General features: G+C 39.0%; 1 protein-coding gene across 2 annotated transcripts in view; it reads left to right on the top strand.

The window, feature by feature from the left end:
• Positions 1-22,691, top strand: part of ANKRD10 (ankyrin repeat domain 10) — a 34,083-nt gene extending 11,392 nt beyond the window's left edge. For both annotated transcript variants that reach the window (XM_023621841.2, XM_014732193.3), the window contains exons 4-6: positions 8,663-8,898; positions 17,692-17,787; positions 21,093-22,691. In XM_023621841.2, the coding sequence (XP_023477609.1) occupies positions 8,663-8,898; positions 17,692-17,787; positions 21,093-21,568 (808 nt within the window). In that variant the 3' untranslated portion in view covers positions 21,569-22,691. The remainder of the gene's footprint in view (positions 1-8,662; positions 8,899-17,691; positions 17,788-21,092) is intronic.
• The last annotated feature ends 1,383 nt before the right edge of the window (positions 22,692-24,074 follow it).

The raw sequence follows: 24,074 nt of genomic DNA, 5'->3' as shown, positions 1-24,074 counted from the left end.
TCATTTGCCATTGTTTACATCTAAAAATAAAAAAGATGAAATGTCAGTTCTGTGACCAGACTAAATGTTTGTATACTTTAAATGATCTAAACCTCTACAGATGCTTCTCATTCTCATTTTTTCTCAAGTAGGTCAGGTACGGAGGTTTCATTAAGTAAGTTAAAATTGTCATTATCCTTAATTTTGTTTATATGACAGTTTAATTTTTCATCGCAGCCAGTATTTGAGTGCTGCTTGCTTCACACTTAAGATTTTTGGTTGAAAGAAGGGCATATACTAACATGAAAAAGTTGTTCCCTCATTTTTCTTTTGGATGATCAGATAAGTAACAATATAAGATTACGTCTTAATGTGATACCAGGAAAAGACTTTGGAAAACTTGTTGACTATCTGCTAATAATTAAGAATACCTTTTTACCACCGATGCTGTAGAGTGCAGATTTTGAGCCTTGGATTATCTTTACTTTCAGTATTTTGGCACTGATTAATTTTAGTTACTTTGTCTTTATTTTCTTGAGAGAAGAGCGGAGACTGTTTCCATATCAACCAGATACTAGAGGTTTTTTAATGCCTCAGAGTGGAAATAAAGGGATTTAGCAGGCTTGAGAGTGAAACCAGAATTAACTTGCAGCTCAGGCAAATTTGCTAGTCCATTTTAATACCACATTGTACAGGTGCCAGTGTTTAATTAGGTCATGACGGAGTCTTAGAGGAATTTCATATAGTCTCATATATGAAACTATATGAGTCAAAGTCTCATACAGTTTCTATAGGAGAGCAATTCTGTAGAAGCCATTAATTCTGTGGTAACCAGGTCTTCAAATGGGTTACATAGATTTTAACTTATTTTGATCCCAAGAGGAGCTTCACCGTGGTCATTATCTGAAGAAGCATCTGTAGCCTTGTACAGTCATGCGTCGCTTAGCAGTGGGGATGTATTCTGAAAAACGCCTTGTTAGGCAGTTTTGTCATTGTGAGCATCACAGAGTACACTTACACAAAGCTGGGTGGGATAGCCTCCTGCACACCTAGGCTACTTGGTGTACTAATCTTATGGGACCACCATGGCATATGTGGTCTGTTGTTAACTGAAATGAACCGTCATTATGTGGAGCATGACTGTATAAGCAAGTTCAGTGACTCACTCTAAAAAAAAATCTTTCTTGCCTAATTTAGAAAACAAGCACAGTTGGCTGTAATAACCAAAGTCTAAAATGTGGTCTTAATATAGTTTTTTTTGCAGCGTTAAGAAAAGTCTATTGCTGAACTTTTAAAAAATCTTAGTTGAAATGGAGTTGGTTTGGTTTGGTTCCTTCCTAATTGGTGGCCACCCTTGTGACTACTCTGTTTGCTCACCCCTGGAGCCCTGTCTGGAAACAGGATTTCCTTAGAGTATACCCTGTGAGGAGCACGTTTTGCACTAGTGTCAGAAGTTTGCTTGCAACTTTTGCCCTTGGCAAAATATAACCCAGATTTACTTTATTAGCCATTCATTCATGTTTGAAATTCATGGTTTCTTTTCATTTGTTCACTTATTGGCCCTTGAGGATAATAGTCCAACTCTGAAATTAGAATTATAACTCTAAAGTAGTAGTTTCTGATTGGGATCCTCTGCATTCCAGTCTCCTTGCCTCCTGGTGCTGCCTCCCTTACCTAATTATCATGACCGCAAACTTGTCTGATCTTGCTATTTCCTGGCTCTTTTTCCTTTTATTAAAACGTTAACAGGCACGGTGGAGGAATTGCTTCATGAGATAGCTGTTGAAGTCTGCCTGCCAGACAGGAGCAGATGGTGGACTGACAGTATTCTAGAGTTGTTGACAAATTTAGTTTAGAATTTTGATTGTTTTTCATAACAGCTTGATTATATAGTTTTAATATTTGTTTAACCACTCCTTTTATAACTAGTGCTTTCAAGTAAAACCAGTGATTTCTAAATCTAATTTTCTCTTCCCTTTGCTAAATTATAGTAGGAGCATGTTAAGTATTTCATCAGACTCTTTGAATGATACTGTTACATTTTAATGTATGCAAACATAATGGGGGTTCAGTTGCAATGTAAAACTATCCTCAGTAATGTTGAACTTGAAATGAAAACTTGGCACCAAATTTATTCAGGTAGAAACTTTAAAAAATAGTTTCTTCCTATTGTTACCTAAAGAATATATTTAAGAAAGTTTTCATAATTATTTAAGAGTTTGGATACCAAAGGGTTAAAAATAAACACATGTTTTTCTTTTACTGAAGATATTTTAGATGTTTGCTAATGTTTTGTCTGTACAAATGGACTTTTAGTAATGTTTTTTTTAAATCTTTTTTTTTAATGATTCCATGTATTTGCTTATTTCCATCTAGGAATAGTTACTAATGTATTTGAGATACAGCATACCAAATTTTAAAGTAACCAGAATCGTGAGTTAATGGTTTTTAGTCCATACTGTTAAACTTTTGTTGAAATATTGACATAATGGGCTTCATGCTAAAAATTACTAGAGGTAATTGAAAAGGCAGCGTTTTGGAACAGTAGCTCTTGGTCAAGGTGGTCACATGACAATGGCTTACGCTCAGTAATTGTGCTTCTGCACCTCATGTATGTATATGTATTTTTAATCCAAATGTTGCCTGCAAATATGTGATCCCTTATAGTTTAAGTTTCCTGTTTTATGAACCATTGCCCGTTTTAAATCACACAGAAGATTCTGAATCTGTAAAAACTACACATGTCAATGTTTTACAGCTACGTAATTCGAATTGACTTGATTTTTTCAAGTAATCCTAGAAAGGGGGAGCATTCCATATAGAAACTGCTGAAACTGCCACAGGTGCTTCTCCGAAACCTTACGGTTGTGGCATTGAATGTTCAGTATGGCTTCCTTTCTCCACTCGAGGCATACTGTTGAGGTATTTGTTGCGGTGATTGGTTTTACTGCTAATCTAGGAATTCAGATCTAGACTCTTTAGATTTGCATGCTTTGCTTACCCTATTATGATACCTACCTTTTATTTGTAAACTAACAATAGTTAAGTTGAGATCAGAATTTTAACAGAAATATTATTTATATAAAAATTGTGGTTATTTTTCATTGTCACATGGCATTAACGAAAAGAAAACATCCTGAAGGTGATGTGACAACTCAGATTCTAAAAATTTTATTTCAGGTATTTCCTGATCCGTGGTTTTTCAAATTAAAAAAAAAAAACTGTTGTTATTAGAATGGCTTCTCTGTTATGAGGTTGTGACACTATAAGTGGAAAATAGATGGGGAGTTAGCTGGCAGCAGAGTGGAGTTTTGTTATATAAAGTTCTTTGAGGAAACATTTTTAGCTATAATAAATTTTAATACTCTCTTCAGAATTTTATGACAGAAAATATAACATATAAGCATTTGTGTTTTAACTTTAGTAAAGTTAATACCAGCTTGATTTATTTTGCCAGTTATTCAGCAGAACAAGTAATTCACAGTAAAGATGATTCTATGTCTTCCCGTGTTTTCATAGTCCAATTTTGAAAGAATACTAGGAACTATTGGGAGAAAATGGGTGCCCTGCCCAAAGACAGCTTTTCATAGTCTTGGTGAATGTTATGGGAACTAGACTACAGATACAGGCATGGTCACCATAACTTCCATCATAAATTGTAGCAAATTGATCTTACTAGCCTAAAAGTCTGATCATGTCTACTTTCTTTTAAAGAAAGTCAATTTTAAAACTTCAACAGACTAGACCTAATTCGAACATCAAGTTGATTGGTGTCTAATTTTTAAAATCTCTGCCCACTTTCAAAGATTTTTCAAGTGGATATTGGAGAAGACAAGAGAAGGTAAACTAACCTTTAGGATGACCTCACAGCACAGTCCCACTTGGGACCTCTCTTGTTTTCAGAAATGGACAAAGGTAAATTTTAGATCAGGCATAGTCTGATTGCCCAGGTGCATCAAACTGACGATGCTAAGTTCAAAAGTGTATGTTTTTTAAAGATTTAGTCTAAAAATATTGTGAACACTTTGATTACTACCCCAATGTTTATGCAAAATATAGTTTTTGAGAGTAGTTTTGAACAGTTTCTTCCAGGTACTGTAAATTTCCCTTTGGACTAACGTGTGTAAAGGCTGCAGTTCAGAAGAACTTGGTCTTTCCCAGCCTCACTTGAGGTTGATAGCAGTGGCCAGCAGTTCACGCAGTGAGGCCATATCCCACAGCAGTGAATACCTAGGGACCAAAGGGTGAGGGCTTGACTGCTTGCAAGTAGTGTAATGGAAGAAAGTGCCACATTGGAATGTGAAATTGTCATAGAACCTGTAAATCCTAAGTCACATTCGTGTGTCCAGCTCCCATTGAGTTTTAGGAAAATAGCAGAGGGTAGCTTAGGTTTAATATCTACTTAAACTTGAAACACTGAATAGAATTTGATGGTTTAATAAATTGTTGATACGTTTGAACCAGGATTACTGTTTGAACTCCTAAAACATTAAAATTGAAACATGCTTAACAAGTAGGAAAGCATATATGAAAAAAGAGTTTAAAGACCTGAGCCTCTTTTGTTAAAAATTAAAATGTTTCAAGGACTATACCATCTAATGATTATTTATTGTAGTCTTTGTTTGGAACCCCCCCCCCCCCCACAGGATTTTCAGCCTCTGTGGTACATTTGAAAGTCCTCTCTACCTATTAAATATTAAAAAGTGGTTTGAGGAATTCAGACCTGTAAAGACAGTTTTCATCTTAGTCGTATTAAGCACATTCCCTAATTCAACTATAAGACACTTAAAACTTTTTACAAAAAACACTCAAATGGAATAGGAATGATTGTATTACTTCTCTGTGCTCTGTCAGGGTCTTTTATTTGACATTGACATTTATTTGACATTCAGATATTTTTCTTGGTATTTAAAATTTTGTGCTTTAACAGACTTAGCAACTTTTTACAAGTTATTTTTGTTTGAATTGAATAGGGCACAAAATTACTAGAAAGACTTTTTCAGGAACCATAGAGATCTGTTCCAAAGTATAGAAAACTAGATGCCAGTATCATCTATTGGTTAAATGTTGCTTGACAGATCCAACCCACTGCTTGTTTTTGTGTGGCCCGTACACGAAGAATGATTTTTAAGTGTTTGAACAAAAATCAAAAGAACAACAGTATTTCATGATATGTGAAATTGTATGAAATTCAAATTCCAGTACCCATAAATAAAGGTTTATTAGAACATAGCCACACTCAATTGTGTACCTATTGTGTAAGGCTCCCTTCAGGCTACGACGTCAGAGTGGAGTAGTTGTGACCGAGACTGTGGCCTGCAAAACCCAAAATACTTAGTATCTAGCCCTTTTCAGAAAAAGTGCCTAACCCTGGCTTAGATGATACCTAACGTTCCTTTCTGTCTGCTTTCTGTGACGTGCACTCTAGGATTGAGCAGCCACTTGGAAGATTTTAAATGTGAGCAGAGCACAATTAGGGAGTTAAACGTTTCCCAGGCTTAGAGCACAGAGGAGTGAATGTAGATACATAGGAGAGGAGATGTGAAGGAGAACCTTTGGAGGCAAGAGAGGGGGGCGGCTGGTTTTGTTGCTGTGTACCAGAGTCAGGTATTAACAGCTCCTTCTGCTGGAGAGGAATAGAAACACTGTGAAGATGAACTATATGTTGTGTATGTTCGGTCTCAGTAACATGAGAAATAATGTAGTTGAAACCTTCTGTAGCTGACTAGCAGCAGAGAACGGATACTCTGTCTCCATTTCTGACAATACTATAGGGATAATGCAAAATTATCATCTCCCTATTAATTCTCCCCAGTCACCATATGTCTCAGATTCTGATATCTGTCCATCCATTTTCTAGAATGTTTTGATCTTCCGTTTGCATCACTTTGACTTCCAGTCCCTCAAAGAATTTGTTTGACTTGTGATTGTCGTCTCTTACTTGCTTGGTCCGTACATGGGGAGTACATAGCACGAGTTGGCTGTAGTCCTTTTGAATGTTAAAGATAATACCTCACACCACCTAGAAATTTGAGTGGCTCTGTCTACGTGGAGTGGTGTGCAAGTGTTTGACTGCTTTTGGTGGGGAGGATGCAGGGCAAGGAGACCTTGCGTATTATTTTACGTCTGGACAGATGCTCCCACGCAAACATGTACAGTCTCCATGGTCTCCCAGTATTGCCAAAAATTTGTTGCTTAGTTTTCTTTTTTAAGATTTTATTTTTCCTTTTTTCTCCCCAAAGCCCCCCAGTACACAGTCGTGTATTTTTAGTTGTGGGTCCTTCCACTTGGTGGCCTGTGGGATGCCACCTCAGCATGGCCTGATGAACGGAGCCATTGTCCACGCCCAGGATTCGAACTGGTGAAATGCTGGGCCGCCAAAGCATGCGAACTTAACCACTCGGCCATGAGGCCGGCCCTGCTTAGTTTTCTTAAAGGTTATATTTCCTTGGAAGAACAGTAAACTTGCTACTGTAACCCACGTTCAGTCTACTGTTCATTTTCTGAATGAAGAGTAAAGGAACTGAGTGTAGTTTTGGATGTTCTGCTTTTCAGCAACTTTAGATTGTTGGTGTGCTCCTTAAGGGTCTCAGCTTTCCTTGGTGAACTGGCATTTGTAGTGGTAAATGCTCTTTAACAAATCCATGTGCTGTTCTTTTTTATTCTCTGATCCACTGAGGAGTCATCTTTACTGTCAACTTTATTTGTCCTAATTTTAAGCAGCAGCTTCTCATTTCCATAGTCTTTGATTTTGGAAAGTCCGTATTTGCCTGTAGAAACCATGTTTTATAAACTTTGCTTATGTTCTAGGTCTTCTCTTTCAAATTTTGAAGAGTTAAATTTTATTTTTAATTTTTACGTGGCAACTTATTTTTCTGTTCACATTCTTGATAGAGGAGACCTTTTGGACATCTTCACTTGTGATATCTTCTGAAAATGAAATACACCATTTAAAAAAACCATCCAGCCTGTATACTTACTTGAATGTTATGCTTCAGTAACATTAATATTAAAAAATCAAGTATATGATCATTGTATACACATAATTAATGTAATTCACTCTGCCAAAACTTTGGTGTTTCCTTTCTATTTAATTCATATATCAAAATAAAAATATTATGAAATTTCTGGAATAATATTCTTCAGAATTCACAGCCATAAAGTCAAGTGAAAATGTCAGTTTTAGTCCCTGAAAGTCCTGTACACAACTGCCTTATATTTTTAAGGAAGTAGTGTTGGTTTCTGTGATTCTCAAGTCTGTGTCTTCTGTATCTGACTACATTGAGTTAGGCTTTCACCTTTCCTAGGAATGTATAATACATTTCTTTACCTCATGCTTTAAAAGGCGAAGACGTGTTGAGTGATTGTCCAAACATAAATAGATTTTTTATTTCGGAAGTTGGAGCTTTATGAGTGTGACGGCTGGAAATATGAATGCAAGGCTTATTGTTATCTTTAAAATGAAAAAACCCTATTTGTCCCTGATTCTGTAGTTTTCACTCTGAGATGTTTTTGGTTTTTTGCCTTAACATTAACATAGGAAACAAGCATCAGAGGTTCTGCATCGGCTATTTCAGTGACACAAAGGAAGGCCTGTATTTGATCACACCTCTGCTGTGTCTGTAGTGTAGCTTGCTGAGTAGGTATGAGAGCTCTCTTTGCTGCTTCTCCAGTTTCAGTTTATCAGCCTGCAGCTAACAACCTGTTTTGATTTTTTGAAGATTTATTTCACAGAGCAGTGTATTTTCTTGCCTTACAGGGGAGCTTCAACATGGAGTTGCTTTTGTTCCCTAAATTTTTATTGTTTCCTAATTAAGGTTTACAAGTTGACCTGGTTCGTTGATATTCCTCTTGCACTTACTCTGTCACCACCTCCTCCTTTAATCTGAGTCTCAGCTGCTGTAGAAGACATCAGACTCTTACTTGTTAGTGGTCATCAACCACATTAGATGATGTTGCTTCTTTTCAGTGGTAGGACTCTTAGCTTAGGGGATGAGTTCCTGGGACAGTATTAGAAGGTTTTTCACAGGAAACATCCCCTCAAATGCTCTAGAATGTCAAAATGTAATACTCCTGTAAGTTTTCCTCAGCACGCCCAAAAAACAACTCAGCTTTTCATATCTCCAGTCTAATGATAAGTTATTTTGATGTCAGGACATCCTTCTAAACTTCCACTTATAGTGTCACATGTGAGCATAAAATCTGGCTTGTTGGTAAGCCAATTACCTTTGTCTTTAGGAAGCCAATTTTTAAGAATGCCATGGACAATTTCAGTACATGTTTGTTTGTTATGATTTTACTCGAGCTAAAGGAATGGATTATTAAAATTAAGTGCAAATACTATAGAATTCAGTTTCAGGTTAAGTCTGAAGTTAGCATAAATTTAGGTTCTTCAGACTAACATAAAAAATGATTTTGAGAAGTTAAATAGGAAGATGCTTTTTTTAAAGTTTAGTATATTGATTTTTAAATTACTATCTCCCAAATCTTGCTTAGTAATCAAATGTGCATAAGAGAGAAGTTAGTTGGTGAGCTAGGATTGAGTAACTCCTTCTTTAATGAAGACTTGCTGTAAATCTGTATACTCTTGCATATCACTTTCAGATAGATAGTCAGTGCAGCAGGAGCAGAGACCAGGTGAAAATGCTAATGGGATGTAATTCAGTGTTTTTGTGTCATACAGCCTGAGAAATGCCAGTGGCCTGACAGCAGCAGACATTGCTCAAACCCAGGGTTTCCAAGAATGTACCCAGTTTCTCTTGAACCTCCAGAATTGTCATCTGAACCGTTTCTGTAATAATGGCACCTTAAATGGGGGCCATCAGAATATATTTCCTAATCATGTTAGTGTGGGAACAAATCGCAAGAGATGCTTGGAAGATTCGGAACCCTTTGGAGGAAAGAGAGCTAGAACTGAAGGTGAGAGCACTTTGTGGGTGGGAAGGAGCAGACTTGTTTCCTTTCTTTAATGTGTGTTCTTTCTTACGGCTGAAAGCACCTTGGAGATGAGACCTTCACTTAAGGAGGTACTGTGCCCCGAGGATTCTGGCACAGTGATGGTGGAGTTTTTCCCGTATTGCCACTTTGAAGATTGACCATTAAACAAAAGGGAAGGATATAAGAGGGCGTGTTGACAGCTCACATGTGAATGTGTATATATAACTTTCTGCACACCCAGGTTCATCTGCCATGAAATAGAAATATTTTTCTCATTTTTTGTACCTGTTCGAAATATAACTATTAAAAAAAAATCTGCCGCCGTGCCTGATTTTTTTTGTTTCCTGTACATCTTCCTGAGCTTATAAGAATTGTTGATCTGATAGTAAAACATAACTTCACATCTGGTAAGGTCGATGTTTGCTGTTCTCTTCCACTTGCACTGTCATTTGCCCTCAGCTGCTCTCCATACCCCACAGTGTAATATGTGTTTGTCCCAGCAAGATCTGATCTGTCAGTTTGACATTGAGGACTTAAGTCTCTAAGGTAAGTTATTTTAGCTTTAAGTATTCTTCCACCTTTTTTATCTTTAGTTAGTTTTGGAATTTGCACATAAGCAGAGTCAGTTAGTCACTCTTCCAAGTTGAAAAAACCTCCCTTACACCTAGGAAAAAAAATCACCTATGTATACCTGTGTATAAAATTTCTAATCAGGAGACAAATTGATAGCTTAGCAGGAATATTTAGCAAACTTACACAGAAACAGAAATTTAGACGTGACAGTGAAAAGTAATCACGCTGAGATTATGCATTCAAGATGTGCTGAGGAGAAATACAAAGTTGTACCTTTCAGTTTAAAAAAAAACCAATCAAGTATAGTATGAGAAAACCCTGGGTGGCTTGAGGTTTTCTTGGACTTTAAATTTGATGTTAGGTCAACATCCTCTTTTCAATGCTGTGCCTCTTTAAGTTGACTGCAGTGTATCCAAACGAAAACTTTTTTTTTTTCCTATCAAGTTGATAAAAAGTATGTTATCTATCTATGACTTTCAAATCTTGGTCACTATAAAAACTTGTGATTATGTGACGTTTTTGTAGAAATGAATATATGAACTTAAAACATACCAAGTTCATAAATTTTATAAGTTGCTGGCCTAATAATTTCTAGAAAGATGCTATAATAATTATAAGTACAACATGAAGGTGTGTCTAAAATTCAAAAGTGATGTTTTTTAATGGTGAAATATTGTTCAATGTTGTCATTTATTTGTGCCATGTTCCAATATATTTTTCTATTTTTTTTTTTAAGATTGGCACCTGAGCTAACAACTCTTGCCAATCTTTTTTTTCTTTCCTTTTTCTCCCCAAATTCCCCCAGTACATAGTTGTATATTTTAGTTGTGGGTCCTTCTAATTGTGGCATGTGGGACGCCACCTCAACATGGCCTGATGAGCGGTACCATGTCCATGCCCAGGATCTGAACCATCAAAACCCTGGGCTGCCAAAGTGAAGCGTATGAACTTAACCACTCGGTGACGTGGCCGGCCCCTCTAATATGATTTAAAAGCCCTTTAGGAGCATCCACATTTTTAAAATATTCTTTGTTTTATTTAATGCCTGGCTAATATTTTGGAATGGTATTAAGTGTCAGCTTTATTCTGCTCTCCTGCAAGAATTATGTATGTGTCCCTGTCCAGTATGTTAGCTTATAGAATGAATCATAACTTCTGTTTAGTTTTTTTAGAAGAACGTCACTTAACATTTTAGTAAGACTCAGAAACATACCTAAAGAGTTTTTGAGCTAGCCTCTTAAGGTCAGTTGAGTTGGCCAATAACTCATTGTTTAAGTATCCTGAAAAGCCTTTCCAGGGATTCCTGAAACTTAAATTTCAGTGTCCTAAAGTCTGTACTACACACACATTTTGAAGAATCATGCAGATGTTCCGGGGGTTTTATTTTCCTCCTACAGACAAGTATCTGTTTTGGTTGACCAGAGCAAGGGGTGCGCACTTTGCTCGTTAAACTCGGCTTTCCCAAACTGCCCATTCCTGGTGCTCAGCCCGAGGCTGCTGGCTGATTCAGAAAGACATGTGGTTGGAGCCTGGCGTTTGTTTAAAGTTTGCGGGAATAATTAGGCAAAGCTCAGGTTGTGCGCTGCCCCACGCGCACATGAAGTGATAATGTTCTGTCACCGTCACAGGAGAAGCCTTGGACACTGATGTGCCTGACTTCACAGCTCCTTTTCTGGAATTCCTCGTTTCTCTGCTGAATGTTAATTATTTCCTCCCTAAACTTCCTAACACTCCTGTCCTGAGGTAGGGTGGTGCTGAGATTTGTCCCACGTGTCGCTTAGTGTGTGTGTAAATTTGTATTTGTGTAACCGTGGATGGGTGCCTTTATGCCATCCCCACCCTGGCCACTCTTCTCTTTTCTCTATGGGAAAGGAAGTGGTGATTTTTTTTTTTTTTTTTTACCATTATAAACTCCCTGTGAATTGGGATCTTGGGGCCAGGAATTCTTGATTATTAAAACAAGATTCTCCCCCACACACACAACTACCTGAATTTTCTAAATGAAATTCTTGGCTTCAAAAGATGAAGATATAGTTGTTTCCATTCTTTGACCAGTTTTTTAGTGTATACCTCAATGTGTGTTGCTTTCCTTCGTTGTCAGTTAATTTCTGGCATCGTCTTTTGATTTGCTGTTTAAATCTGTGAGCTTCAGTTTTTGCTCATTCTGAATTATTCATTTTGCAAGATAAGTTTTTCGTTCTCATGCTGAAGTAAAAATGAGTATTTTTTTCCCTCGTCTAACATATCCATATAAAATACTACTTGAATAACTTCATATGTGAAAGTATTTAGAAGAGTTTAAAACTGCCCCTTTTTTTGCCGTGTGAGTATGGCTTTTTTTCCCCACAGCTGCCTGGAATAATACCTTGGCTCATAAATGCATAACTTGGACCTTAGTGATAAATTTAGTCCATTCTGTCTTCCTAGAATTTAAGAATTAGACATATTGATGTTTTAAGTGTGGAATTTATAAAAGCAATTACTTCCAGAAATTTTCCTGGCTAAGCTAGCTCTTAGAGGTGTGCCCTGTAAAATTCACTCTTTAACTTTTTTTTTTTTTTTTTGCTTTAGAATCATGTCTGAGAGTTATCTGTTCTCCTTAGAAGGTAGTATCTCTCACTGCTTTCAATAAACTATTTTCAGATATTTTAAGGTAATTGGAGTGATTTTTCCCTTGGAAGCTGTATTGATACAGAAGAACTTCAGGGAGTAATAATGCCTTGGCGTTTTTGCACTGCTTACATGCAAACTCTCCTTTGGAAGCAAGTTGTGCTACAAAAATTCATAAAGTATCTTTCATGCAGTCATTCACACCAGTGTCAAAAGGTACTTTGGTCAGAACACAGACATAATAGATGTGACCACAAACTGTAAGGTGAAATCAAATCCAATTGAGCGGTTGATTTTGATGAAAAGTATTTTGAGCTAATATTTTCTCCAATATGGGATTTTGTTCATTTAGGGTGGTGTAAGGACTATCAGTCTATAATTAGGTTTTGGGTCCGTCCTCCCCCCCCCCCCCCAATTTATCAACCATTTGCTCAAGATGCAATGAAAGATGGACTTCAGCTGCAGCTGCTCTGTAAAAATTGGTTTAGGTTTGTTAGCATTGCTGGTTAATCTTCAGGAATAACTCTCAGTACAATTATCCATGTATAAGTATTCCTTGAAAACTTGGCTGAATTATCACTGGTCCTGGTTAGAAAAGAATGCCAGTCCCATCCTTGAGAAAAACCTTCATCTTGTTTTTACTCAGTGGTAGTTTTGGGTGCAGCTCCAGAGTCTTGATTAGAGAGGCATTGTGAGTTACAGGCTGACCCAGTAACCTACTATTTTGTTTTTGGGAGACAGTTTTAAGAAGTAGGCTGTGGTGATAGCAGAGGTTAGATGTGAAGTGGATTTCACAGTTTTGTTTTAATCCAACAGCTTTATTATTGATCTTAGCGTCTTGTACATAACATACAGGTATTTAATGTAAAAGCACCATTTAGGAAAAATATCTACAAGTTATGAGTCAGTTCAAAATTAACAGTGAGAAGTTTTTCAGCACACTTTTCCCAGGATGAATTTAACATAAACAGTCTCCACTGTGTTTCTAACTGTTGGTGTTGACCAGGCTTGCAGACCCCCGGGGGGTTGGGGGAGAGCAGAGAGCTGTGACTTAAGTGTATTAAATGATACATGTTAGCTAATTATGTAAAACATAAGATTCCAGAAGTCAGGTTTTTATTGTGGTTCCTGCTAGGTTCCATAGTATTACAGATAGATAAGACTAGCTTCTGGTGTCCTTAGTGTTCTCAAACTTGTAGTAAATGACCTTTTTAAAAATTTGACTGGAGTGAGAGAACAGTCATAATTGTGTTCAAATAACAAATGCTTCTTTTAATTCCTGAAGACATAGCATCTTTCAGATAGAATCTGATTGAATTATATTTAGGAACCAAGCAGTTGCCTGGATTTCCACTGTTACTGTTGTAGACTGGAATTCAGCAAACCTCACACACCTCCTTTGTTGGCAGCAAAGTGTGGCGGCTGCAGTGGGAATCAGCCAGGACTGGCTCCTGGCACGCCTTCAGGACAGTCTCTTTCACATGCATCTGCCCTGTGTTTAACAAGACCCCAAATCCCTCCTTAGTGGTCCAGAACTGTCCCTGCTCCTCCGTGACCTTGGCGTCTCCAGTGTCCTGCCCTCTTGAATTTCGCATGCCATTTGCTGCATTTGGGGCCATGGCAGGAGTGTTGTCCCAAGAAAGGTCACCTTGTAGTAGAACCACTTTTGTACTGGCTGTAGGTGTTCTTGTAATTTTAACGGGACTTTGCTTTTAAAAGGCACTTAGTTATTTGGATAAAGTGTGCTCTATAGTAGACCAGAGAATAGTTCTAATAGTGATTTGTGGCAAGCCACCAAGGAAACATTCTCTGGGTCCTCTCCTGGAGAACCACCAAGAGCTTCCTCAGACTTCCCAGATTGGGGACACCATGGGGTGTGAGGGGTCCTGGTGCTCCTGGCTACTAAGGGTTGTGGGTCACCACTTGGACCTCCCGCTCTGGCACCTAAGGAGGCACAAGGGAAGGTAAATCACTAAGCTATCTCATGAGCCCAAGCTTCACTTCAACGCACAGTATGATACTGCTTGCCAGGTACTGCCCATGTCAGGTGGTGCCTCCTGTGTGGGGTGTGTCTAGGAAGTGGTGCCGTGTTAGCTAACTGGAGCACTTATATCTTAAATGTGGGACTACAGAGATTGATTTTTGCCTACAAGAGATTGCCTTTAAAGTTAAGTCTGATCAGACATTTTTCATAAGCGCTAGATATACTTGGAAGCATGCCTGGCATTGAAAATCTTGCTTTTGTGTCCACCTTATGTATGTCAGTGTTCTGAGGACATGCCAGTTGTGCAGTAAGAGTGCATCTTCCTGAGTTGACATAGCCAACACAAAAAGGAGCTTCCTTGACGGCACAGTTTCTGTAATGCAGCAGACCCCTGGCTTTTAAAAGCTAAATTAAGCCTTTTCTACATTTGCAAACTGCTTGATCATTAATAGTTTTATGTAGTTTTAGAATGAGAACTGTCTTTTAAGAGTTTTATTCAGTTCTCGAGTTTTAGATGAGAATACAAATGCAGACTTCTGCATTGTGCTGGGTGCCTTCCCAAATGAAGCATCTTTCTGGCCCTGAGGTCAAAAATGAGAGGCCTTCTTGGGCAGTAGTCAGTCCTGGTTTTGACTCTGCCTCTGGGGGAAGGAAGCTGGGAGGGTTTCTTTTGAGCCAATCCTAGGTGGATTTCCATCATAAATAGACATCATCTAATGTGTACTAGAATCTTCTCAACAAATACCTGCTTTGGCAACCAAAGTAAAAGGTAAGGATGCTTTACAAAATGTTCCATAAACTTTGGGAGTGATAAGATGGGCAGGGAAAGTGCTTCTTTTCCAAAACCTAAATGGAATCAAAATTGATAACTTTGGAAGAGACATTTCAGATGCTTTTTCTCAGATGCAATGTGGAATATTTAAACAGTTCCTTTGGCAATGGTAATAGGTATGGTGGGAGAAAGGAGTTAAGTCCAGATCCAGTGTTTAAATTGTAAGAGACCCAATTTTAATTTCATGATTTATGAAGTACAGTTTTAAAAAGTAAATAATTGCAACCTGGATGCCCCTATCCAGCTGAGCACTTCCTCTTTACAGGTGCTAAGATTAAAGAAATGAAAGCATTATTATCAAATACATTCCAAGGTTCTGGGGCAACTAGACTATCAGCCAAGTTGTTAAATATCCTTGCAGATACTTTATGGAAACAAGGCTCTACAAAGATTGCATATTTGCAGAGAAAGATAAATTCTAGGCTGTTTGCAATAACATGCTTCCCACATTAAAGAATTTCTTTACTAAAATATGAGAGCCCCTGGTCTGTTTCTTTTTTATCCTGCTCTATTAATGAGAAACTCTACATTAGCAGAAGACACGGATCTTCTAAATGGAACAGTTTCAGAGCGAGTCCCCAGTGCACTGCATAGGGCTCTAGCTAAGAGTAATTTATGCCTTAAAATGGCATTGTGCCTCAGCTCATCTTTTTATTTTGAATGTCCCCAAACTCCCTTTGCCATGGGCTCTTCTGGCCCTCTAGTGGAGGTCTGTTCTCATGTCCCACTTCCACTCTATAGCCACTCTAATTCTTAATTTTTTTTTTTTTTTTTTTTTTTTTTTTGCTTTCTTTGTAATGCCTTTTCTGGCTAGAGAATGGGCTTTGTTCATTGATGTGGGCACTTTTCTAGGCACTGAGGTCAGGGAATGAACCTACGAAGATTCCTGCTTTTATGAAGGTTTGGGGGAGGTGGGGGGGCGTCCTCATGTCTTATGAGTGTGGGTACTTAAAGATATCTGCATTGTATCCCCGGAGAAGTCTGTCTTGTTACAAAGGTGTTTGTAGTTTTGTCACAGTAGCCGGCACCAGTTCTCAGGAAACTACCTGAGTTGGCTTATCAGGTGCCAGAGAGTGCGGAAGGAGGGAAGCTGATCCCACGCTGAGTGCAGGTTCCTCATCTCTGAAATGACCAACCGAGGACGCCCTGAAGGTTGTGCGGCTTTGTCCACTGGCCTGGAACACCCGCCCCACTCCCTGCCTCCTTTTTTTAAAACAGTCTGGTTGCCACCAATGCCTTTAAGGTACCTTGTTTCATAGTGAAGATAGAACCTTCCTGTCAGATTTGGGGCCTGTGGAGGATTAAAAGCTTTGAGTGGAAAAGACAAATCCACGGTTTAATTCCTCTGGTTTTAAAGCACCTCTCTGTAGGGTGCTTTTGGCCTCGTACCTGTGCAGATGTCTCTTTTTCCCCAACTACGCAACTCACACTGTGTGTTTCTATTTCTCCTGCACACTAATTGAGAACTCGTTTTTCTCATAAGGGCTATACGTTATCATCGTTGGTTTCAGCAGTTTGGAGAGTAGTCTGGAACTGGTGTGCTCCTTCCTATATTGAACATGACTCATAGACCTCTATGAGGAATTAAAGCTGCAAAGTTAGTTTCTCTGTTTGTAAATGTTTGAGAGAAATGTTTATTTGAAAGAAAGCACTGAAAGTTGTTACTTATTTGCTGTATATATTCTTTGGCCCAGAAATAATCCTAGGTATTTAAGAGCAAGGAACCAGAAAAGCACACAAAGGTGCATTTTTAAGGATGTTTAGTTATGGTATTCGTGATGGGGAGGAGAACTGAAGCAACCCGCACGGTAGTGGGGAATTTGGTGGTGGGAGCATTATAATGCAGCCGTACAGTGGATTATCATTCAACTTGAAAGATTCTTTTGAACTTAGTTGATGCGATTCATTCATGCCATGGTAAATTAATAAAAGCAAGGTAGAAAAATGATTTTTGGATCCATTTGTATAAAAATACATGTTTATTAAGACTTGGAAGCCATAGATCAAATGAGAGTGGCTGCTCCGGAGAGGCAGGGATTACTGGGGTTTGCCCGGCAAGGTGTTTCTGCACAGAGTGCAGTGCTCGGAGGAAAAGGGGTTAAATGTGCACCTTAGCTGTTCTCCAAGATACAGAGGAGGATAATTTTGTAAGAAATGTGCATATATATATATATATATATATGTATGTATATATATATCCCACTTCAGCTCCAAATATCTTGGAACTAAGATGTAATGTTTGCTTCCATGTTTACTGTGTCTTGGTGCAGAGGGCCGGTGACAACGTTGAGAGACCTGTCTTGAGTCTCGGCTTTTATCTTATTTCCTGTTACTGAAATTATTGATTTTTTTCTTTGATTTGAGGATCATTTTAATGATTTCTATGATATTATTCAAGAATTGTCTTAGTATTTACTTATGAAAAAGAACTGAAGGAATGTTTTTGGGCATAATAGAGATTATGCTGAATTTTTAAAAATATTTAGAAATGTATCTGGGTTGTATAACTGCTTTTATGTTCTCCAAATAACAGTCGTAAATGAGATAGGTATCTGAAATTCCTTGACTTGTGCTTGAAACTGCATACTCCAGGAAATATTTTTTATTGTGGAAAAGTAAGTTTCTTGGTAGTGTACCAAGTCCATTAGTAATCTGTAGATAATTATTTGGCAGTGCTGGAGTATTCAGTGCTCTGACAAAAGGGAATGAGAAACATTTGTCTTGAAGTCATGGTGCATGTACGGGGAGTCTGAAAGTGCCTTTGTTTTCTGTGCAGCTCAAAGCTCGGATTACTTGATGTCACTAGTGAACGGCGAGACAGAAGATGATGCTGACAAAATGCACGTCGATAGAGAGTTTGCTGTCGTAACAGGTGGGAGTGGACAGTTTCCCGTTAGCTTCAACAACGGTCCAATGGTCGAAGACACCAAACCACAGGAAGGTGGTTCTGTTGGACCAAAAGAAATAGAAATATATACTGTTTCAGCAATGCAGACCCCTTGTCGTTGCAAGAATCAGTATGCGTATTATTTCTAACATAAATTCAAATGATTTTTGCACTTTGTTGTCCAGCTTTTTAAAGACTGTTACACTATAATTTGCATATCTTGGGCAAGTTTGTAGAATCAAGGATAAGTGGTTTTGGTGCATTATATGGATATGAAAACTACAAGTGCAATCTTCCTATTTTGGTTTGAAGCTTTTGCTTAATGTGCCTTGTTTAATTTTAATGAGGTTTCGCGTTTTTAATTTTCTGACATAGGACCTTTAGGCGAATATACACAACGAACATCTATTGCTAGTAACTTCAAAGCAATAAACAGCAAGAAGGATGACTTGCTGTGAATGCTGAAGACTAGGAAGTGTTGTGGGTTTGACTCATAACAGTCACGCCAATTTGGGATCTTCCACTCGACCCTGGTTGCTTTGTTCCTGTGGCATTCACTCTTTAGTAAGATGCTGAACACCGTGTCTCACAAAGCACGTTTTATATGTGAACATTTTTAGTCTATTAAAACAGTTGATAGTCATTTTCGGTTTTTAAAAGGCAAAGGCTCAGTTTCATTTAGCATTTAGAGTAAAGAGTTATCCATTTACTTAGCTTTTTCTACTGTTCTTTTATTTAGGTGACCATGAAAACATTTTAGCCATTCTCTTAACACGTTAATATATTTGGAAATAGATACTGATTTTTAAAAACTTTATTATTGTGTCTTTGTACTAAAGTCTTCACTGGGGATAAAAGATTATGTATTTTTTCCCAGACATACATGAAAAAAGTTATGTCTGTTCACTAAAATGAAAAGAGAATGTGTACATCTTTCTAAAAGGTACAGAATTGTTATGAGTGTAAGTCACCTTTTTGCCAAATTATTAAATGAAATGAGTAGATTTTCCAAGGGAAATTCTGAGGGGAGAGTACATTTAAAGACCTTGGCTAAAGATAAATAACAAAACTCAAAGCAAGCTTTTTTTAAAAAATGGCATTGTTCTGTGCTGTTTGAAAGGCAGGAGTTTAATCACTCTTTAATCTTCAAACATTAATTCCCTAGGTTTTCAGGTTAAGTTTAATACCAAGCTTGAACGTTACGTTGAAAAAGCCATGCTTTGCTTCAGACCCAGTTCATCCCGTGTAATGGGTGCTGAGTAACCTTCCCCATGCTCCCATCGTTTCATTCTAACATCTGACTGAACAAACAAAATATGCGACGTTGCTGGACATGGCTAGCAGTAGACGGGCACGTGGGCGAGAGGGCGGCGTGAGTCCCGAAGGCAGCTTGGACAGACTGAAGGACAGTTGGAGACAGGCGGCCTGCGGACGCGGTCCCGGCCGGCAGCTGTCTTTGCCGGTCTCTAGGGTGTCTGCTGCCTTCGTGCTCAGTTTTATTAGATTTGCTGTAATGATAGGAAGTTAGCAGCTAGCCTTGATTTTGAGATTGCGTAATGGAACTAATTTACTTTGACTAGACACTAGGGGAAATCAGCGTCCACGCACAGTGAGCGTGAAACAGGAAAGAGTCTAGTCAGCGCAGGTTTTGGAGGCAGCGTGTTTACTTTTGCAGTCCCCATCACCTGAGAATAGAAGCTCTGTCTCCATTAGCAGTGTCCCAGTTGTCTGAATGACTCAAGGTTGCCGCCGAAGTCATGACTTTATCACCCAGGAAAAGTTATTTGTACTTTATTTTTGAAAAAACAATTTAAATATGTCCCTGACAACAACTTGTCTTATTTCCTTTTATTTTACTTCATGTTTAGTTCTTGAAACACTTGTTCTTTAGCTTTGAGTTTTGACTAAATAGAAAAGCGATCAGTTAATTTGAAAAAAAAAATCCCTAATCCTCTGAAGAATTTGTCGCAGTTATTAAACTATGTCACTTAACTTGCCAGAAAATTCATGATTAATGGAATGTCGAGAAGACGTTTTCGTCCCTGAACAAGCCGTGACTGCCTGTTGGCAGGAAGGTTTGCAGGACGCCCAGAAACCTCTGTGCAGGTGCGGATCAGAGGTCTGTAGCTGGCGAAGCGGCAAGTCAGCCCTTCGAGGGGAGACTCACCCCGTGAGCAGCTCTCCCTCGGAAGGTTGTAGAGCTCAGCTCCTCCGTCTTTGACACATTCCTTGCCTAATAGTGCACAGCGTTGGGTTCAGATTTAATATCACCAAGCAAGACGCAGTTTCGGGTCACTCTCTATACTGTTCTGTGAATTTCTGTGAACGTGAATATTAATTCTCGAGTTTCATTATACAGAGAAATATGCGTAATTTGCCTGTTCCCACGTGCCCAAACGTTTTGTGATTGACCTTTTTTCCTGTAAGACATCTTCCTCTTACTGGATGTCTCTATATGCAGATTAAACTACCAACTCTTTCCCAACATTGGTGGTTTTGAAAGTAGCCTGGTAAAGTGGAAGCTTGGATATCATAGTCACTGTAACGGCCGAACTGAGAAGAAACTCTTCAGAACTGTGCTCTTGGCCCAAGACTGTGTGCATGTGAATCATCATTATTCACAGTTCCTTCCTGTAGTTGCCACTCCCTGCGCTCTGCCAGTGCTGCTTGTGGCATTTTGCAGAAGGACTGTGTAGATTTGAGTGTTACTATGAAAAAGTGGTTCCTTTTCATATTCCTGGGTGTGCCTCCCTGACCGAGGTGGGGCGCTTTAAGAAGCGTGCGTGACGGTCTCACCTGCTCCACGGGGCTTCCTTAATTCACCTGCTTCACCGACTGCTTTTCTTTTTTTCCTTGAAAGCTGGGGAAGTTTTGTGTTTTGTTTTAACCCTTTGTGGGAATCCTTACATTCAGTTCTGATGGACTTTTTCAGGGGTGATTTTAAAAACTCCTCTCCGAGAGTAGTCTTAAAATGAGAACAGGTTTTTGATGGCTATTCAGTACTCTTGGTATTTTTCATGCAGTATATTTGTGAACTCGAGTTTTTAAATTTGGCTCCACAGTGCTGCTGAGATTCACCAGTGTTTCCTGTCTTACCAGGCAGATGTTACTGTTGTGTTTTATTTTAAATCTACCTGTGCACAGTTTTTACTTTGGAAAAGGAACTGGTTTGTTGTAGAGAGAAAAGAAAAGAAGCTAATCTTTTAAAATTGTAACAGCAGTGAAACATTTTGTAGTCTCTCATCCCCTCTGGTTCTGAATTTTGGTGACAGGTGTATTTCTTAATGCAGATATGAAAAACAGTAGCTCCGTATCGAATACATTGACAAATGGATGTGTCGTCAATGGACATTTGGACTTCCCCTCCACGACACAGCTCAATGGGATGGAGAGCAGGAATGACCACTGCTTAACAGGATCTAATGGAATTAGCAATGGATTAGTTCCAGGCCGGCCGTTTCCAAGTAGCCAGGGCTCTCTCTGTGTTAACGGGACCGAGGAGCCAGAAAAGACCATGAGCGTTAGCCCCGAGATGTGTGGCTCTCTGCACCTGAACGGGAGCCCGAGCAGCTGCGTAGCCAGTAGACCTTCCTGGGTGGAAGACGCGGGGGAGCACTTGCACTATGGACATTACCACGGGTTTGGGGACACTGCTGAGAGTATCCCTGAGCTCAGCAGTGTGCTAGAGCATTCCAATTCCGTGAAGGTGGAGGAGAGGTACGACAGCGCCGTGCTGGGTGCCATGTGCCTGCACCACGGCTCCTGAGGCCAGCGCCTGCCTGTCCGGACACTCCATCCTTCCCAGTACCCGACTTGGAATGCTCACGTAGCGTCAGCTTGAAGGAATGCCACGACTTGTTTTGTTTTTTATGCTCTAAGTTTCTGAAAAGGTGGCTTGTCTTGGATGAGTTCCCCGGGATTCCTGGCGTGCACGAGCAGGGCTGACTGAGTGCATAGGTGTTTCTGCCACGGGGTAGTGGGCCTCTTACACAATGCACTTTTGGAATTTCATTTTTCTGCTGCCAATCTCAATATTTCCTTTTATATGCTATCACCAAAAATTGCCGTTTTTCCTTTTGTCAAATTATATCTGATCAAGATAAATTGGAGGCAGTAAATGAGGTGCCTGGTAATTTAACTCTTTGCACATGGGCACCATTTTGAAAAGCTTGATTTTCCTCTTTCCTGTAGAATTTTTGACAAGACGGCGGTTTCCCTATGCAAAGTGTAGCCTTACAAAGATTTCTGGCAGCGATTTGTATGAAGAAAGAACGCTTGTCTTTTTCAGTCTCTTCAGTGAAACTTTGCAACTTGCCGTGTTGTGAGGGTTTTACTTGTCGACACACAGCGTGGTCTCCCTTCGGCGGTGTGGCTCCTGCCCTGGGTTTCATGGAAAACACGCACAGCCGGGGCCTGGCTTCTGACCTACTGTGTTTTTATTCCACATTTCCTACCTTGTCTCTACAATTTTTACCACAGGTAACGGTTTCCTTTATATGTAATGGAAGTTACTATTTGTAGGAACTGTCAGGTCAAAATATTTAACTGACTATTCTGACTTATATTCTCTTTTTTTCCTTGTTTTTGGTTTTTGGGGGTTTCTGCTTTAAAATATATACCACTATGTGTATCCAGTTAACTGAGAGAATTTTGACTCTCTCTTAATAAAACCGCGTTAAGTTTATGGTTTTATAGAAATTAGCTTTTGTTTAGGCAACTAGTGGTTACACTGTGCAAATATTGTAATGAATTTTTACTTTTCTGATTTTTGTAATAAAAATTGGTGAAGATAAAGAAAACATCCAGTGAACAAACCAATGTTCTAAGAGTGTTACTAACATTTTGTTTTTAAATTGTTTGTGAATTGAATAAAAAACTCTCACACTCGATTTGTTCCTGGGGTGTGATTTCTTTCTGGGGCGTGAGGGGCGCGTGGTACCCTTGGAAGGAACGGGAAGCGGGGTAGAAGGTTAGTGTCGCCTGTGATTTTACTTGTCAGATTTTACTCTACCTTCAGATTCTCCCCGGGTAGTATTTGGTTCGTTCATCTTCTCTAGTTTTAGGAACAATTTATCTCGCTGGATCTTTTGGGGGGGTATACATGCTGTCAGCTAACAACATTGTCCCTGCACATTTCTTTTTATAAAAAACAACAACCATAATTAGCTGAACTTTGAGCCAGCCAATATTAATGAATGTAAACCTTTTAAAGGAATAAATTATAATTAGTAAATAGTGACAGAATAGCCATTCTGGCATGCCTACTTGTGTTCTTCAGTACACTTGTTGCTTTATGCTTGTTATCCTAAAACTTAATAGACCAAAATGAGGAGGGAGCATTAGGCTTTGGAGTGTCCAAAAATGGCTCTGTGATGAGAAGGAAAGAATCATGCGGTGCCCAGGGCAGGCATCAGTAATCGAGCTCTGAACACAGGTGGCCTGGGAAACCTTTTTTAGCAGACCGCTCTGAGAAGCCACCCACGTTGCTCTGGGTGTGCAGGAAGGGTGAGGCCTAATGCCATTCCTTGCTGGGACTATTGTGTAGAGTATTTCACAGACTTCATAGTGAATTAGTATTTGCTGGAAAACATTAAGTGAATCTCTTAAATACGCTGAGGATCAGAACATTTGGTTGGTCTTGGGAATTGGACAGCGTGTGACTGCTTCTTGGGAGTAAAAACAGTGCACAGGATCTATAGTAGGGCCACGTGCTTACTGGAGTGGTGATGGAGACAGTTTGTCCTGGACACTAGGCTGCTAAGTTCCTGTTTAGAGATACATAAGAAAGTCGTCGTTATGGAATCGTATCTTGCCTGGAATTGGCTTCAGAGTAATACAGGAGGGGAAAGTGAATGAAGATAAAGCTCAGGCGAGATCAGGTGAGAGTTGATGTCGACGCTGGAACTCGATTCGTTATTCTGTCTACTTTGTGTATATCTGGGAGAAAAATGTTTTCATTAGAACTTTACGGAAAAAAAGAATTTTGTAATCCTTTAAAAAGTTGTGGACATTTCAACGTTGATCAAGAATAAGCTTAAGTTTCACTCTGCCTAACTCACAAAACGAAGTTCATGCTGAACTATTCCGGTAGCTCACTGGCTCCTCACTCTTTTGGTCTGAAGACTATTTTAGGTGCTTATATTCTTAAATACTAGTAGCAAACAGTTGGAAAATGAAATAAAAAATAAGCCCATTTACAGTAACACCCAAACCATGAAGTACATAGGAATATATCTTAAAAGGTGTTGAAGGGGCCGGCTCCGTGGCCGAGT

This window comes from Equus caballus, chromosome 17, assembly GCF_041296265.1.
Source record: "Equus caballus isolate H_3958 breed thoroughbred chromosome 17, TB-T2T, whole genome shotgun sequence".
NCBI lineage: Eukaryota > Metazoa > Chordata > Mammalia > Perissodactyla > Equidae > Equus > Equus caballus.
This window is presented reverse-complemented; position numbering and strand designations above follow the sequence as displayed.